At 39.9% G+C, this 19,402-nt stretch overlaps 1 protein-coding gene across 3 annotated transcripts in view; it reads right to left on the bottom strand.

The window, feature by feature from the left end:
* Positions 1 to 19,402, bottom strand: part of SH3GL3 (SH3 domain containing GRB2 like 3, endophilin A3) — a 145,764-nt gene that overhangs the window by 51,917 nt on the left and 74,445 nt on the right. For 2 of the 3 annotated variants that reach the window (XR_004044046.2, XM_030878498.2), the window contains exon 2: positions 4,394 to 4,462. Coding sequence is in view for 1 of the 3 variants with exons in the window: in XM_030878498.2 (XP_030734358.1) it covers positions 4,394 to 4,462 (69 nt within the window). In the remaining 2 variants the exon portion in view is untranslated. Of the gene's footprint in view, positions 1 to 4,393; positions 4,463 to 19,402 lie in introns of those variants that run through there. The other variant, XM_030878499.2, reaches the window with a different exon arrangement.

Genomic DNA, 19,402 nt, shown 5'->3' on the forward strand with positions numbered 1-19,402 from the left:
AAGATGTCCACTGTACACTGCTAAGGAAAAAAGCAAGCTGGGAGTGATGGCTAATACAAAAAAACTCATTTTTGTCATTTAAAAATCTATGATCTGTTCAGGGTCAGAAGCTTTCAACGAAGCACTCTCATCCAACCTGAAATTGTATTTGTTCCCCTTAGCTGAATGCTTAAATTTGGGGCCCCAGGAAGGTTTAAAAAGACAGTACAGAAATGAAGAAATGAATCAAACCCATATTACTGACACACGTGTGCTAGCTGTGTGTGTGGGAATGTGCCTGTGTGTATGTGTACCTGACCTGGTAACGAGTTTTGTAAACTTTGAACTCTCTTCAGTATGTTCAATTGTTTATGAAGATCTTTGAAATGTTTAAGAAAATTTGATAACTTAATGTTTACATTTTATTAGAGTTACAAGAAATGTAAGTGCATAGGAGAATCCTGTTTTAGATTTGATGTTACGTTTGAGGGACTCCTATGCACTGCATTTGTATTGCAGGAATTTGCATTAAGGGAATTTGCTTAATTATGTAACTAGTTGGTGACAAATGTATAAGGATTTCATCTGTTCAGCTTATGACTTAATGGAAACTAAAATGAAGATTAACTAAAAATGATCATCATTTTTATACTGAAATTACTAATTTATAAATAAAATCTATATGTGCAGTTTAAGGCTTAAGAAGAACTAGGTTTTTTATCATATAATATCGCTTATATGTGGAATCAAGAAAAATGGTACAGATGAACTTATTTGCAAAGCAGAAATAGAGTCACAGATGTGGAGAACAAACGTATGGTTACCAAGGGGGGAAGGGAGGATGGGATGAATTGGGAGATTGGGACTGACATATATACACTACTATGTATAAAACAGATAGCTAATGAGAACCTGCTGTGTAGCACAGGGAACTCTACTCAGTGCTCTGTGGTGACCTAAATGGGAAGGAAATCCAAAAAAGAGGGGATATATGTATATATATGACTGATACACTTTGCTGTACAGCAGAAACTAACACAACATTGTAAAGCAACTATACTCCAATAAAAATTAATTTTAAAAAAAGAAAAAGAAAAAAACCTAGGTTTTAGATTTATAACTGTATATATATTCAATATTAATTAAAACACAATGTAGAGTGGTCATTCCATGTATACAACCCTCTTTGGACATGAAAAGCCACCAGGTATCTAGGAGTCACCTCTGAGGGGTGAGGATGAGAGGAGGTAGAGGCGGGAATACTTTCTACTTAGACTCTTCTATTTCTTTCGGGAAAAAAATGCCAGGAAACAAATGGCCTAAAACTCACACGCCTTGATGTACACATACTGGTGGTGCTTCCAGGACAGCCCAGGAATCAATACAAGGAATAAACCCTTTACAAATTAAAGAGGATGCCACCAAACATGTTGGCAAAAATAGGCAATCAAGTTGAACACTGAAAAAAATAACTCACGTAGTTTAAAAACAAAAAAATTAAAAACAAAACCTCCCTTCTAGAATAACTGAGGACATCGGGGGGTGGGTATGTGTGTTCAGGTTAGGAAAATGCAATGCAAATATCTCAGCAAACCATCAGGACAAACAGGGGAAAGCAGAGAGGTGAAAATTATTTTTGTAAAGCCTACCTGGTGTGAGGGCGTCTTTGTTGGTAGATTAAATCTGGAATTTCCATCTGTGTTGGTACCCTACCCCTGAGGTGCCCAAAGCCTGTGCCACTGACACTCCCAGACCTCAGCCCTTGGGTTAGAGAGCTGCTGGCAGCCCTGATTTCTGACACCTGTTCATAATAATCTTTTTTTTTTTTAATTTAAAGAATCGGGAGATTGGGATTGATATATATACACTAATAGGTATAAAATGGATAACTAATAAGAACCTGCTGTATAAAAAAATAAATAAAATAAAATTCAAAAAAAAATCCACATCTGTCATTATATCCTTCTAATTCCTTATGCAGTTTGTGTTTTCCCTTTTCCCTCTCTTGCTCACACTTAGTAGAGGTGGTCTTTCAAAAAAAAAAAAAAAGAGTTCTTGGTTTTATTTATTGATTCTACCTTTTTGTTATTACGGTTTTATATTTTATTAATTTCTCATTTATCTGTATTTATTTCTTCCTTCCACCTAGAGTGATTTACTTTGCTGTTAGTTTCCTAGCTTTTTGGCTGGAATGATTTATTCACTCTCTTCCAACAATTTATTTTCTATTAAATGCATTGAAGGCTTAGCCATATATCACAGATTTTGACATAGACAGTTCTCATGACTAAGTGATCTTTAATTTTACTTTTCATTTCCTCTTGAAACAAGAATTATTTTTACATGTTCTCCCATTTCCAAACATCCAGAATTTGGCAACTATACCTTCCTTGTAATCCTTGTGTTCTATGATTTTACTGTGAGAAATCTGTTGAGTTTTTTTCCCATATCCCAATAAATAACTGATTATTGAAATTGTTTTAAAGAAATTTGAAATGAATTCTCAATTTGAGGAATGCAAATATCTATATGATTTACAAAGTTAACAGTCATACTTTATGAAAATTCTCTATGAGCCTATTATTTAATTATCTGTTATTTTATGAGAAAGGTATGCAAAATCTTCTACTCTGATTTTTGTCAGTTCTCTATGCATTGACAGCTGTTACCTTACATATTCAGATGCCATGTTAAATGATGCATAATGGTTCATAACTGCTATAATTTCCTGAGAGATTACATGATACATCTTTCTATAATTTTTTAAAACCTTCTTTTTCCTTTTAGTGGCCTCATAATTCACCTCTTCTAGAAAGTCCTTAAAACTTCTTGACCTATTAAATATTTCCATGCTTTTCCCTGCTGTAATAAAACAGATAATAGATTTTCTTTTTGTATTTCTTCTGTCACTCATTCAGGTTTGGGGAGGGAAAGGAAGTAATAAACAAGAGGGGTCTCAGTCCAACAACCGAAACTAAAATTATTGAAATGTACTTTTAAACTTAACATCTCAACTGAATCATTTTATTAGTAATAAAGTTACACAAATATCTTTATCTATCAAGAGATTTTTAAAGTAATTTTAGGTATGCCAATGATGTTTAAATGTTCTATGTTTTTCAATCTTCAGAAACTCACTTTTTCCAAAAGCAAAACAAAATAAGCTTTCTATCAAGGCCTTAACATTTCTAGAAAATTAATTGTGCTCACCCAGAAAATAAGAAGCTCCCTGGAGGACAGTGTGGCCAGATCCAGGGTATCCTGAAGACAGTAACCCCTACACCCCCAAGGCACAGTCTGGGCCTGGACTTTCTTCCCCAGAATCTGCTGAAAGCTCTACTACCTGCTATATAGCCTGTATCGTCCATGTTACACCTGAGGAAAGATGCTTTGCTTTCTCTCTGCCCTCTCTCACCTGGGGACTCTAATTATTAAAACTAGGCTATGTTTAAAGGTCCCAAAACAAAGGGGAAAGGACCTGAGGAAGCTGATAATTAGTGATGGTCCCACTTCTGCCTCCACCTAAACTACTTCACACAGTTGACCAGGAAGCTTGTTCAGGGACCGAGACTCTACTGTCTTCCTTTGTCATGTGTTAACAATCACGTCTGTAACGTGCTCATTGTATTTTTTAAATGCTTTCATACACGTTAATTTTTCTGCATAATTCTCAAAACATCCACATGAGGGCTTCCCTGGTGGCGCAGTGGTTGAGAGTCCACCTGCCGATGCAGGGGACGCGGGTTTGTGCCCCGGTCCGGGAAGATCCCACATGCCGCGAAGCGGCTGGGCGCGTGAGCCATGGCCGCTGAGCCTGCGCGTCCGGAGCCTGTGCTCTGCGGCGGGAGAGGCCACGACGGTGAGAGGCCCGCGTACCGCAAAAAAAAAAAAAACATCCACATGAGGCAAGCAGAGCACATATTATCATCCTTGTGTCACCCGTCAGGAAACTCTGAAACCAGCTTATCCAAGTTGATTGACATGGCTGGTTCCAGTGGATAAAACTTACTTGTTGTGCAGCTGCTGAAACACGTGGGAACAGGGTCAGAGTCTTCCACACATTATATCAATATTTATATATTCGAAGAGCCTCCTCCCCGTAACACATTTCGACTCTCCAAGATATTAAATCACAATCACTTTGGCCTACACTGTTTGCCAAGATGGACCATCTTTTGAGCATTCTGACTCTTGTCCACTAGAGGGAACCAGTTAGCCAATATCCCATCTCCCAAGGTCCAGGGTCTTTATTTGGACCTTGAAGTATAAAAGAACTGCCTTTTGGACTCCATAATCCACACCTGAATTCAAACATCCTAGATCCCCACTCTAATATCCTTTACAGTATCAGTATATATCACATCACAAGGAAAGTCAAATTTATAAGATAATTTACATTAAAATGTTCTCTTACCCTTTCCATGTCAAGAAATTCATCATCTAGTTTCGTTCCTTCAACGCCACTTATTTTTTCACTAAACAGCTGTAGAAATAAACACAAGTAATTGTACTGTACAATCATTTGTTATCACAGTATTTTACCCAAATTATTACAAACAAAAACAAAAAAACTCAGGTTCAGCTTGTTGGACTTTTTTGAATTAAGTCATTTAAGAAAATTGTTGGAATGAGTAACCATAGCTAAGAACATGGGAAGATACACATTCCTCATTCATTCAACAGATATTTATTATGCACCTACTATATGTAAAACACATGGTAGTTGCTCTAGTAGAAACATAAGTAAGATTAATCCTGGTCATCCAGGAACCCACAGTTCAGCAAAAGAGTTCATATACCAACAGTCAACTAAATTACAAGGGAGAGGGCTTCCCTGGTGGCACAGTGGTTAAGAATCCACCTGCCAATGCAGGGGACACGGGTTCGAGCCCTGGTCCGGGAGATCCCACATGCTGTGGAACAGCTAAGCTCGTGTGCCACAGCTACAGAGCCTGCGCTCTAGAGCCCGCAGCCACAACTACTGAGCCCGCAAGTCACAACTACTGAGCCCACACACCACAGCTACTGAAGCCCACGCGCCTAGAACCCAGGCTCCGCAACAAGAGAAGCCACCGCAACGAGAAGCCCACACACCACAACGAAGAGAAGCCCCGGCTCGCTGCAACTAGAGAAGGCCCGCGCGCAGCAACGAAGACCCAACACAGCCAAAAATAAATAAATAAACTTATAAAATACAAGGGAGAAACAATAAGAATACAAAATAATAGTACAGAACACAAATTATTGTAAACATCTTAAGTGATAAGCATTTCAGTGATTCATAGAAAGGATTCTGCGAACCTACAGTGTAAAAGGTAAGGGTGGGATCCATCCAGGACTTGTTTCCTAGAAAGCTTGGCATCTGAACTGGCTTTTTAAGGACAGGGGACATTTCAACGGGCAGGACTGAAGGAAGGCCTTCTGGTGTGAGGCAGCATGAAAAAAGACCCAGAGGCAGCAATTCGTAGGGCAGTTTCTCAACCTTGGCACTCTGATATTTATATCAGATAATTCTTTGCTGAGGAGACTGTCCTGTGCATTGTAGGATGTTTAACAGCATCCCTGGACTCTACCTACTAGAGACCGGCAGCACACACAACCCCACTGTGAAAACCAACAATGTCTCTGGACAGTTGAGAACTACTGATATAGGACCGAGTGTGCTCAAGAAACAGCAAGAAATTTGGTTTAACTGCAATGAATGGTACTCAAGGGAGAATGAAGGAAAATAAAAGCTGAAAGGTAGACAGAGGCCAGACCACACAGATTCTCAAATGCCAAGGTAAAGAATATGATTGAGAAGTCCCTAGAGTTTCTTCATCAAACAATGCAGTTGGAAAACCTTTTAGAAAACCAACTTTGGCTCCAGTGTGGGTTGGATTAGAAAACAAGGGGACTGGATGAGCAGTAGAAAATATGTTAAGTCACTTTCTTTAGAAAAGTACACATCTACAGGATTTGTTTACACCTCTAAAATACTTATATGAATATAAAACTCAGTAGTAAAGGGAGGTGGGTACCACCAATTAATGGTAAAAAAAAAAAATTGTAGGTTGTTTTAAATGTTAAGTGTGGTTTTCTGCTACTACTTATACACTACCACTATCAGACACACAGTGTTACTGTTTAATAGGAAGAATATACATGCAGACAGTGTTTAACTAAAATTTGAGAGGGAATTACTTAAAGAGAGATGAAAGATTACCAAAAAAAGGTATAACTCCCCATCTTCCCTGTTTCTATGTCTTTGCCATCCCTCCTAGACAGAGCTGGAGTCTATTTCCACCTTAATGAATCGAGCTGGGCATGTGACTTGTTTTGACCCATAAAAACAAGCCTAGGCTCTACAAGATCTTGTGTGCTTTCACTCATTCTCTTGAAACCCTGCTGCCACCATGTGAACAAGCCTGAGATAATTTGCTAGGTGGTGAGAGACAAGTGGCCCCAACACCTTCAGTCAGGACAACCAGTTAATTCCCCAAACCAGAGCTCTTTAGTTTGACCTCCAGCTGACTGCAGACACTGTGAAAGCCCAGCCGATACCAGCTTAATCTGCTGACCCATGGAAGCATGGGTCATTTACATGGTCATTGTTCTAGACCACTAAATGTTGGAGCACTTTGTTACTCAACAGAAGCTGACAGACACACTAAGACAATAGTTTTTGTTTTCAGGCTCAGTATTGAAGTCAGAGAGGATTATTCTAATGCCTTGATACCAGGGGTAACCTTCAACAAGAACAATTGAGAATCCCATTGCCATACACCAAGCAGTGTTTGAAACAGATATCCATCAATTAAGTCCCCCAAATCTCTTTTTGTTCAGTAGTGAAATCATTTAAAATATTGGTTCTTAACTTTGGAGGTAATTTTCTGAAAATTACACAACCACACCTGAGGAAAAACCCTCCACGTTCTGTTGCATGGTAAATTGCAAAAATGGCCATAATGCTTTGCAGTTCCTCCCATCAAGATATGGATTTTATTTCTCCACCCATAACTTGCTTTGGTCAACTGAATAGAATGTAAACAACCCTGTGTGAATATTGACTTTGGACCTTATAGATACATTACAGCTATAAAGAGACTTGGTAGATACTTCTGCTCACTCTCTGAGGTCCACTGTGACCATCTCCATTGAATAAGCCTGAGCTTGCCTGCTAGAGAGTGAAAGACTACTTGGAACAGAGATAGACATCCCAGCTGAGCCACCCCAGAGCACCAAAACCACAGCTCACCTGACCACTGACCACCAAGAGGTCAGTGAGCCTGAGCCCAGCTAAGATCAGCCAGACCAACAGACCCACCCAGTAAATCCCTGCTCAAATTGCTGACCTACAGAGTTGTGAACTAAATAAATGGGTTTTAAGTCACTATGTTTGGGGGCAGTTTGTTACACAGCAAAACTGACTGATACAATTACCTGCAATTTCAGAGGGCTACTGGAACCACAGAAGCCCATGCATATATCCTTGTTTTAAAATATCCCTTTGAAAATCCTTCTAGTATTGAGAGTTAGACCTGTAATCTACCCAGCCTGAATCAGTTCTCACTGGTTCAGGTTATACTTGTTCTATTTTTAGAAATCAGAGTGTCTAATAGAAGGAGTGTTCCCACTTTTAAGAACAGAAACTAATGAGATTAATATTTGTTTCTTATTTGGAAGGAGACACCAATATGGGATTTTTTTCAACAGGAGTCATGGTTAAGAGTCATGATCATTCCTCTGTTTTTCCTGAATTCCCCAGTGATGTTCAGCTGTTTTGAAAAGTAAGCATAAATAGACGCATGGGGCTTCCCTGGTGGCGCAGTGGTTGAGAGTCTGCCTGGCGATGCAGGGGACACGGGTTCGTGCCCCGGTCCGGGAAGATCCCACATGCCACAGAGCGGCTAGGCCCATGAGCCATGGCCACTGAGCCTGCGCGTCCGGAGCCTGTGCTCCACAACGGGAGAGGCCACAACAGTGAGAGGCCCGCGTACCACAAAAAAAAACAAAAAAAGACACATGGTATTAGCTCTTTAGACCACTTGATGATATTTAATTCTTCATCATTCAAGAAGTATTGTTGAGCATCTACTATGTGATAGGGAGACATAAAGATAAGAAAGACAGGGGTGATCACTACAGGGCTCCTGATCTCATTCCAGAGTTACAGAAACTGCAGTCCTATTTCTTTTAAGTGTTGGAAACTATATATAAATACTGAAGCTTCTACTTCTGGTCAAAATGACTAGATAAATTCAACTATGATACATGGCCTATGCCCTCAATACATAGCAATGAAAGATTAAGTATCAAAAGAGAAAACCAAAAAGATAAGCAATGCTTAAAAAGAGAATAAAGTTTTTGTAGGGACAAGAAAAGGAACAGAAACACAATATGGCGAGCAGGGTTGAAGCCTCAGTCTTGCTGAGCTTCTTGTCTGCCACAGGCTCTGGCAGCCAGCAGTCTGGTTCCTTTTGGGTAAAAAGGGATCTAAAGTGGTCCATGAGACAAGAACCTGGAATCAAGCTCTGCTCAAAGCCAGGGGATGGGCAGGAAAAGGAGGCTGGAAAAAATATCCAGATGCAAACCACTGTCCGAGGTTAGTATGTTTGGGAATCTGCAGGCTCATGGAGACTGGAGAGCAAAGAACCAATCAAGTTACCACCGCCACCCGCCACCAGCTCTGTGGCTAGATTGAGATATCCCCAATATCACCATAGAGCAGAAACCATCATTCAGCATCTGGGCCTTAGGAAGCGAGGTGGAAGAAATCACAACCACTAGATAGAAGGGTGCACAGAGGGATTACAAGTGACAAAAAGACCCCCTCCCCAATTAAAAGTTAGCCTCTAAATCTAAATTCTAAGGCCCATGAATCAATATAACATCAAGTAAGATAGCCAACAAGATCACAACATGAATTTACTCCTGGTGAAAATACTTTTATGAAACAATCTGACAAAGACTTTATATGTTTAGACATTACCAATATGATAAATGAAGGAATAACTTCTATTAATAAAGAGCAAGTAATTACACAAAAGGAGGGGATTCTTAAATAGCTCTAAAAAATTAGAAATCTTGGAAATAAAAAAATAGATCGTCATGAAAATGAAAAATTCAAGAGATGATATAAACTCCAGACTGGGCATAATCAGAGAGAGAACTGGTAAACTGGAAAATATTACTAAGGAAACTCATCAAAGAACAAAAAATTTTAAAGGACAAAGAAGTCTTACTTTCTTAATATGAAATGTCAATGAATACGGAGCATAAGTGAGAGGCTCCAAGATATACCTGATAAGCATTCCAGAAAAAAGGACATCATATGAGAGAATCAATATTTTGATTTAATAGCTCTTTTTTTCCTACAATTAAAGGAAGATATGAGTCTACAGTTTGAAAGTGCACTCAAGTGCTAAGCAAGATAAATATTAACTCATACCTAGACACATCAAGATCTCAAGAATAAAAATTTCTAAAACTACCACAGGGGGAAAAACAAACAACCAAAGCAACAATAAAAATGACAGATTTCTCTTTGGCAAGAATAGACGCCAGGATACAATGGAGGTAAAGCTTCAAAGTGCTGAGAAGAAATAAGTGAAAATCTAGAATTTTATGTCTCCCTAAACTGTTGTTTAATAAAGAGAACAAAATAAAGATATATACAGACTATCACAGTCACTAATAAAAGTAATGCTAAAATACTTCATCAAGGAAATAAAAATTGAACCAAAATGGAAAGTATGGATCACAAGAAACAATGGTGAGAACAGGAACTGAAAAACTATGGTGGTAAATGTAACTATTGATTAAAAAATAAACAAGCAAAAGGTAAAATTAAATCCTTAAGCAATAATAACATAAGGAGTGGGAAGGGTGTCCAGTGGGTATATATATATATTTTTTTTATGGTACGCGGGCCTCTCACTGTTGTGGCCTCTCCCGTTGCGGAGCACAGGCTCCGGGCGCGCAGGTTCAGCGGCCATGGCTCACGGGCCCAGCCGCTCCGCGGCATATGGGATCCTCCCGGACCAGGGCACGAACCCGCATCCCCTGCATCGGCAGGCGGACTCTCAACCACTGTGCCACCAGGGAAGCCCTCAGTGGATATTTTGAACAGGCTAAGGTTTGTCTGTGTTCAGGAGGAGGTGGGAAATGGGCATAAATGTAACACTGTTATAATAATGTATGAGAAGTATCTGCTTTATATAATTAATGGTAGCTACTAAAAGCACACAAAAAAATAATACACATATAATACTATGTGGGTTATAACATAGTATCCATACCAGCACATTTGGAAAATCAGTGTTTTCCAATCCAAAAGAAAACAAAGGCAAAGGATATGGAGGGGAACATAAAAGATGACCAGGGGAAACTACAAAATAAGACAGTAATCAGAAGTCCAAATAAATTAGTAATCATTACCTATGTAAATCAATTCAATTCAACCCATGAAAGGATAATTAATAGAGTAGATTTTTTAAATCCAGCTATATAAAGCTTTTAAGAGACACACCTAAAACACAACGCACAGAAAGAGTGAAAACAGATAAATTATACATACTAGGAAAATACCAATCAAACTAAACCCGGACAACAATAATATCAAACAAAAAAGACTTTAAGGCAAAGCATTAATAAGGATAGAGACTTAACCTAATAATAAAAGGAGCAATCCACCAAAATTCTGTTATAATATAATCCACCTAACAGTATAACTTCAGAAAAAAAAAAAAAGTAAAGCAAAAACTGAAAGAAATAACTGAAACTAACAAATCCACAATCATGGGGATTTTAACACAACTCTAACAGAAAACTGACAGGTTAAAAAAAAAAAAAACTTGGAAGTGATATAGATGGTTTGAATGATCAAATTAATAACCCTAATCAAATATGCACGAATACATAAATCCCTCCGGTCAACAAACAGACAATGTATAGTCTTTGCAAGTATAGATAGAACATCAGAAACACTGACCATTTACTAGGTCACAAATCAGTCAGTACCACAAAGAACATATTTTTAACCATAATGCAATTAAATTAGAAATCTACAATATAAATAACTATGTAGGTATAAAATTTTAGAATTCAGTCCTAAATTACGATGAGTTTAAAAGGAAACCCTAAGAGGAATTAGCATAATAATAATAACAACAATAAAAATACTATATGTCAAAACCTGTGAGATGCAGCAAAAGCAGTGTTTAGAAAGCACTGTATTACTGTATTTTTTTAAAAATTCATTTTTTTAAAAAAACACCTCAGTGTTTCAAACTGACACATATCATTCAATCTAATTCAACAAATATCTCAAAGTCTACCAACTAGGTCAATATGCTAGAGATACAAAGATCAATCAATCTACATTCCAGCCACTTACAGGCCCATTGAGAAGCAAAAGTAAATGCCCACAACACAATGAGATGCAGATAATAGAGATGCAGAATTTGCTGTTCAAACTCAGATGGAAGAAAGCAAATTAAATGGATGAAAAGATGCCAAGAAATTTCCAGAAATGAGCCTAGGAGAATATACGGAGTGCACCAAGGAGACTAGAGAAGAAGTGGCATTTCTGGCAGAGAGAATAGCATAGGCAAAGGCATACCTTGTTAAAATATATATATATATATATATATATATATATATATAGGCTTCCCTGGTGGCGTAGTCGTTATGAATCCGCCTGCCAATGCAGGGGACACGGGTTTGAGCCCTGGTCTGGGAAGATCCACATGCCGCAGAGCAACTAAGCCCATGCGCCACAACTACTGAGCCGGCGCTCTAGAGCCCGTGAGCCACAAGTACTGAGCCCATGTGCCACAACTACTGAAGCCCGCGCGCCTAGAGCCCGGGCTCTGCAATGAGAAGACACTGCAATGAGAAGCCCGCACACCGCAAGGAAGAGTAGCCCCCGCTCACTGCAACTAGAGAAAGCCCGCACACAGCAACGAAGACCCAAAAATAAATTAATTTTAAAATATATATATATATATATATACGAAGGCACTTAGGAAACAGCATAACAATACAATAAAGATGATGAAAATGGAAATCTGACCCCAAATGAAAATGAACATACAAGCATATAGGCAGAGGTCAGATTACGAGGCTGAATTTAATCCTGTGGGCAATGGGTTTTTAAGCAGGTGAGTGATATGACTGGGTCTGCATTTCAGGAATATTACTTGAATGGTCCATGGGAGAATACACTGCAGGGGAACCAGAAGGTGGACAAGGAGATCCACTGGGAGATAAGAAGGGACACACAGAAGATGAAGAGGTAGACTGGGGAATAGTGTCCAAATTTCACTCTAAAACTCTCCTATCTTCTTCAACTTTAAACACAAGTTGCCCTCACCTATTCAGCTTCTCCATGCCCAAACACTGCCTCTGACCTGGGCTGACTAGATGGAACTTGCGAATCTAAAATACACATAACTAAGGGAATGTGTCTCGTGTGGTCCTCCCCTGGTGAGAAAGAGGATTATGCTGCAAATTAGACCTATCCCAGGATTGTGTGTTGCTATAATCAGAGATAAATCTTCATTCACCATCTACTTCTTGGTAGGCTCCAATTTTGTCAATAACAGGAAAATAAAAACCATTTTCAAAGACTACAATCAAGCAGTGATGTAAAAGAAATTTATTTGGGGGACATGAAGCTTTTGCATTCGGCTTTTCATCTAGATGTGCTGGGGTTTTAGTGGTAAATGTTAACACAGCCTTGGCCTTATTCTTGTGCAAAAATCTGTTTTCAAAGAAACCTTGGCTTCTCTACCTTCTACCTTTTTATGAAGCAAGAAAGTAAACAGCAAGGAAGCCAGAACCTAGGAGAAAATGTAAAAAAGCAAATTTTATACCTCAGGATTTTAGAATGTGCTCTAGAACAGTATGTGTTCCAGAAAACACTAGCGGCACAGGATATGAATAAAGGTCAGACAAAAGAACAGCTCTTTCACCATATAAGTTTGGAAACATGGGGATAAACAAAATTAAGCAGATTTCTTTACTAAAACACTTTTCCGAGACTTTAAAATGTAAATGGGCATTGCAGATTTCCAAGGGGGTGCATATAAGATAGAGCATTTCCCACCCTTATGTGGTCATGAGAGATGTCTCATACAAGGAAAAATCTCAGTGGAGATTTTGAGAAGTCCTGAAACAAAAATTTCACCTTCTCTACTAGCTCCTTTTTTTTTTTTCTTCTTTCAACCACTTAGTAGCTCTGCTCTGCTCTTATCAGCTTGGAAAATATGGCAATACTCAAGTATAAATATAAATAATTAAGGAGACTTGTAAGTTGTTAACATTAGGAGATGAGCACAAGGTATTTGTGAGCTCTCTGTACTAGTTTTGCAACTTTTCTGTAAGTTTAAAATTATGTCAAAATATAAAATTTTTTTAAATCTCTGAAGGCTTCAGAGAGCAACCAAGGCAATCAGGATCTGTGGGGCCAAAATCATGAAGAAGGGAAATGCACCGAGAAGAGCCATGCATTCACAGCTGCTTTTCCCCTTTGGGGAAATTCCTGCCTTGCAACACACGATGTAAAAAATCTGAACAGAAAGCGTTAGCCTAGAACCTGCAGCAGTCTCACTGGGCTGGGGAGAGGAAAATTGAAGTGTGCTGCAACCTAGGAAACCAGGATAGAAGAGGCCAAAATTCCAGGAAAATAAGGAAACATAAAGAAGTAAACCCGACAGGTTCTGTGCAATTTCCTCTCAAGGCTTTTGATAATTCTTAAGCTGTATATGCACAAAGCAAGATGCTAAGCTACCAGTACTAAGAGGCTGCTAGAAGGCTAAAGATCTAAGTGGAGGTTTCTGCATTATCACAGTGATCAAGGGACAAAATTAGAGTCCCGGATGCCCAATAACGAGGAACCTCAGTAAATGGGTTTTTGGTTCAAACCCTGAAGGCCTAAGGCCCAGGACTAACTGCAAGGTAGAAAGAGACATGCCCTCACAAAGCCTGATATGTAAACTTGAATCATTACAATCCCTGTTTGCATCAAGATTCTTGACCTTTACCCTCATTATGTGCCAGAATAAAATTTCTCTCTGGAGGAAATCTTCGCATATAGTATCTGCCATTAAAATAAAAAATCTTCTAGCATGCCAGAAGACCGAACCAAACAACTGAAAATCAAGGAAAAAAAATCCAATAGGCAATCCCAATACTGACATCAAAACTATCTTTAAGATAGCTATGATTAATAAACCCACAGCTAACATCATACTGAGTTGTCAAAAATGGAAAGCTATCCCTCTAAATTAGGATCAAGACAAGGATGCCCACTCTCCCCACTCTCATTCAACTTGGTATTGAAGGCCTAACCAGAGCAATTAGGCAAAGAAAAGAAATAAAAGGCATCCATATTGGAAAGGAAGAAGTAAAACTGTCACAATTTGTGGATGGCACAATCTTATATATAGAAAACCCTAAAGATTTCACATAAAAACTATTAGAAATAATAAACACACACAGTAAAGTTGCAGGGTATATTATCAACATAAAAAAGACTGTTGCGTTTCTATATGCTAACCACAGGCCAACAGAAAAAGAAATTAAGAAAACAATCCCAGGGGACCTTCAAGATGGCAGAGGAGTAAGCCGTGGAGATCACCTTCCTCCCCACAAATACATCAGAAATACATCTACCTGTGGAACAACTCCTACAGAACACCTACTGAACGCTGGCAGAAGACCTCAGACTTCCCAAAAGGCAAGAAAATCCCCATATACTTTGGTAGGGCAAAAGAGAAAAGAAAAAACAGAGACAAAAGAATAGGGATGGGACCTGTTCCTCTGGGAGGGAGCTGCGAAGGAGGAAAAGTTTCCACACACTAGGAAGCCCCTTCATTGGCGGAGATGGTGGGTAGGTGGGGGGAAAGCTTTGGAGCCATGGAGGAGAGCTCAGCAACAGGGGTGCAGAGGGCAAAGCGGATAGATTCCCACACAGAGGATCGGTTCCAGCCAGCACTCACCAGCCTGAGAAGCTTGTCTACTCACCTGCTGGGGCGGGTGGGGGCTGGGAGCTGAGGGTCTGGCTTTGGAGGTCAGACCGCAGGGAGAGGACTGGGGTGGGCTGCGTGGAGACAGCCTGAGGGAGCTAGTGCCCCACAGCTAGCGGGAGGGAGTCCGGGAAAAAGTCTGGACCTGCCGAAGAGGCAAGAGACCATTGTTTTGGGGTGCATGTGGAGAGAGGATTCCTTCCCCGTCTGCCCACAGAAGGCAGAGCACTGCCTAAACGAGCTCCAGAGATGGGCATGAGCCGTGGCTATCAGCTTGGACCCAAGAGATGGGCATGAAACGCTAACACTGCTGCTGCAGCCTCCAAGAATCCTGTGTGCAAGCACGGGTCACTACCCACACTCCCCACCGGAAGCCTGTGCAGCCCGCCACTGCCAGGGTCCTGTGATCCAGGGACAACTTCCCCGGGAGAATACACGGGGCGCCTCAGGCTGGTGCAACGTCACAGCGGCCTCTACCACCACAGGCTCACCGCACATTCCAATTATGACTACCGTACCGTCCCTCCCCACAGCCTGAGTGAGCCAGAGCCCCCTAGTCAGCCGCTGCTTTAAACCCCTCCAGTCTGGGCAGGAACAGATGCCTGAGGGAGACCTACACACAGAGGTGGGGCCAAAACCAAAGCTGAACCCCGAGAGCTGCGTGAACAAAGAAGAGAAAGAGAAATCTCTCCCAGCAGCCTCAGGAGCAGCAGATTAAATCCCCACAATCAACAGCCTCAGGAGCAGTGGGTTAAATCTCTACAATCAACCTGACGTACCCTGCATCTGTGGAATACCTGAAGAGACAATGAACAGTCCCAAAACTGAGGCAGTGACCTTTGGGAGCAATTGTAGACTTGGGGTTTGCTGTCTGTGACTGATTTGTTTCTGATATTTATGTTTATCTTAGTTTAGTTTTTAGCGCTTGTTATAATTGGTGGATTTGTTTACTGGTTTGGTTGCTCTCTTTTTTATTTATTTATTTTTTTTACATGAATTTTTTTCTTTCTTTTTCTCTCCCTTTTCTTCTCAGCTGTGTGGCTGAAAGGGTCTTGGTGCTCCGGCCTGGTGTCAGGCCTGAGCCTCTGAGATGGGAGAGCTGAGTTCAGGACACTGGACCACCGGAGACCTCCCAGCCTCACGTAACATCAATAGGCTAGAGCTCTTCCAGATATCTCTGTCTCAACACTAAGACCCAGCTCCACCCAACGGCCAGCAGGCTCCAGTGCTGGATGCCCCATGCCAAACAACTAGTAAGACAGGAACACAGCCTCACCCGTTAGCAAAGAGGCTGTCTAAAATCATACTAAGTTCACAGACGCCCCAAATCACACCACCAGACGCAACCCTGCCCACCAGAAAGACAAGATCCAGCCCCACCCACCAGAACACAGGCACCAGTCCCCTCCACCAGGAAGCCTACACAAACCACTGAACCAACCTCACTCACTGGGGGCAGACACCAAAAACAATGGGAACTCTGAACCTGCAGCCTAAGCAAAATGAGAAGACAGAGAAATTCACAGCAGATGAAGGAGCAAGGTAAAAAGCCACCAGACTAAACAAATGAGGAAATAGGCAGTCTACCTGAAAAACAATTCAGAGTAATGATAGTAAAGATGATCCAAAATCTTGGAAATAGAATGGAGAAAACAGAAGAAACATTTTAAAAGGAACTTACAGAACTATAGAGCAAACAAACAATGATGAACAATCCAATAAATGAAATTAAAAATTCTCTAGAAGAAATCAGTAGCAGAATAACTGAGGCACAAGAACAGGTAAGTGACCTGGAAGATAAAATAGTGGAAATAACTACCGCAGAGCAGAGTAAAGAAAAAAGAATGAAAAGAACTGAGGACAATCTCAGAGACCTATGGGACAACATTAAACACACCAACATTTGAATTATAGGGGTCCCAGAAGAAGAAGAGAAAAAGAAAGGGTCTGAGAAAATATTTGAAGAGACTACAATTGAAAAGTTCCCTAACATGGGAAAGGAAATAGTCAATCAAGTCCAGGAAGCACAGAGAGTCCCGTACAGGATAAATCCAAGGAGAAATACATCAAGACACATATTACTCAAACTGTCAAAAATTAAATACAAAGAAAAAATATTAAAAGCAGCAAGGGAAAAGCAACAAATAACATACAGGGGAATCCCCATAACGTTAACAGCTGATTTTTCAGCAGAAACTCTGCAAGCCAGAAGGGAGTGGCAGGACATATCTGAAGTGATGAAAGGGAAAAAGGTACAACCAAGATTACTCTACCAGCAAGGATCTCATTCAGATTTGACAGAGAAATTAAAACCTTAACAGACAAGCAAAAGTTAAGAGAATTCAGCACCACCAAACCAGCTTTACAACAAATGCTAAACGAACTTCTCTAGGCAGGAAACACAAGAGAAGGAAAAGACCTACAGTAACAAACCCAAACAATTAAGAAAATGGGAATACGAACATACATATCGATAATTACCTTAAATGTAAATGGATTAAATGCTCCAACCAAAAGACACAGGCTTGCTGAATGGATACAAAAATAAGAGTCATATATATGCTGCCTACAAGAGACCCATGTCAAATCTAGGGCCACATACAGACTGAAAGTGAGGGAAAGGAAACAGGTATTCCATGCAAATGGAAATCAAAAGAAAGCTGGAGTAGCAATTCTTATATCAGACAAAACAGAATTTAAAATAAAAACTATTACAAGAGACAAAGAAGGACACTACATAATGATCAAGGGATCAATCCAAGAAGAAGATACAACAATTGTAAATATTTATGCACCCAACATAGGAGCACCTCAATACATAAGGCAAATGCTAACAGCCATAAAGGGGGAAATTGAGAGTAACAAATAATAGTAGAGGTCTTTAACACCCCAGTTTCCCAAAAGGACAGATCATCCAAAATGAAAATAAATAAGGAAACACAAGCTTTAGATGACACATTAAACAAGATGGATTTAACTGATATTTATAAGACATTCCATCCAAAATCAACAGAATACACTTTCTTCTCAAGTGCTCATGGAACATTCTCCAGGAGAGATCATATCTTGGGTCACAAATCAAGCCTTGGTAAATTTAAGAAAATTGAAATAGTATCAAGTATCTTTTCCAACCACAACGTTATGAGATTAGATATCAATTACAGTGAAAAAAACTGTAAAAATTACAAACACATGGAGGTTAAACAATACGCTACTGGGCTTCCCTGGTGGCGCAGTGGTTGAAAGTCCGCCTGCCAATGCAGGGGACATGGGTTCGTGCCCCGGTCCGGGAAGATCCCACATGCCGCGGAGTGGCTAGGCCCGTGAGCCGTGGCCGCTGAGCCTGCACATCCGGAGCCTGTGCTCCGCAATGGGAGAGGCCACAACAGTGAGAGGCCTGCGTACCACAAAAAAACAAACAAACAAAAACAACAATACGCTACTAAATAACCAAGAGATCACTGAAGAAATCAAAGAGGAAATCAAAACATACCTAGGAACAAATGACAATGAAAACACAATGACCCAAAACCTATGGGATACAGCAAAAGTAGTTCTGAGGAAAGTTTATAGCAATACAGTCCTACCTCAAGAAACAAGAAACATCTCAAAGAAACAACCTAACCTTACATCTAAAGCAATTAGAGAAAGAAGAACAAAAAAAAAAAAAAAACCAAGTTAGCAGAAGGAAAGAAATCATAAAGATCAGATCAGAAATAAATGAAAAAGAAATGAAGGAAACGATTGCAAAGATCAATAAAACTAAAAGCTGGTTCTTTGAGAAGATAAACAAAATTGATAAACCATTAGCCAGACTCATCAAGAAAAAAAAGTAGAAGACTCAAATCAACAGAATTAGAAATGAAAAAGGAGATGTTACAACTGACACTGCAAAAATGCAAAGGATCATGAGAGATTACTACAATCAAGTATATGCCATTAAAATGGACAACCTGGAAGAAATGGACAAATTCTTTGAAAAGCACAACCTTCCAAGACTGAACCAGGAAGAAATAGAAAATATAAACAGACCAATCACAAGCACTGAAATTGAGACTGTGATTAAAAATCTTCCAACAAACAAAAGCCCAGGACCAGATGGCTTCACAGGCGAATTCTATCAAACATTTAGAGAAGAGCTAACACCTATCCTTCTCCAACTCTTCCAAAATACAGCAGAGGGAGGAACACTCCCAAACTCATTCTACGAGGCCACCATCACCCTGATACCAAAACCAGACAAAGATGTCACAAAGAAAGAAAACTAGAGGTCAATATCACTAATGAACATAGATGCAAAAATCCTCAATAAAATACTAGCAAAAAGAATCCAACAGCACATTAAAAGGATCATACACCATGATCAAGTGGGGTTTATCCCGGGAATGCAAGGATTCTTCAATATACACAAA

Source organism: Globicephala melas, chromosome 2, assembly GCF_963455315.2.
Source record: "Globicephala melas chromosome 2, mGloMel1.2, whole genome shotgun sequence".
In the NCBI taxonomy this organism is placed as follows: Eukaryota; Metazoa; Chordata; class Mammalia; order Artiodactyla; family Delphinidae; genus Globicephala; species Globicephala melas.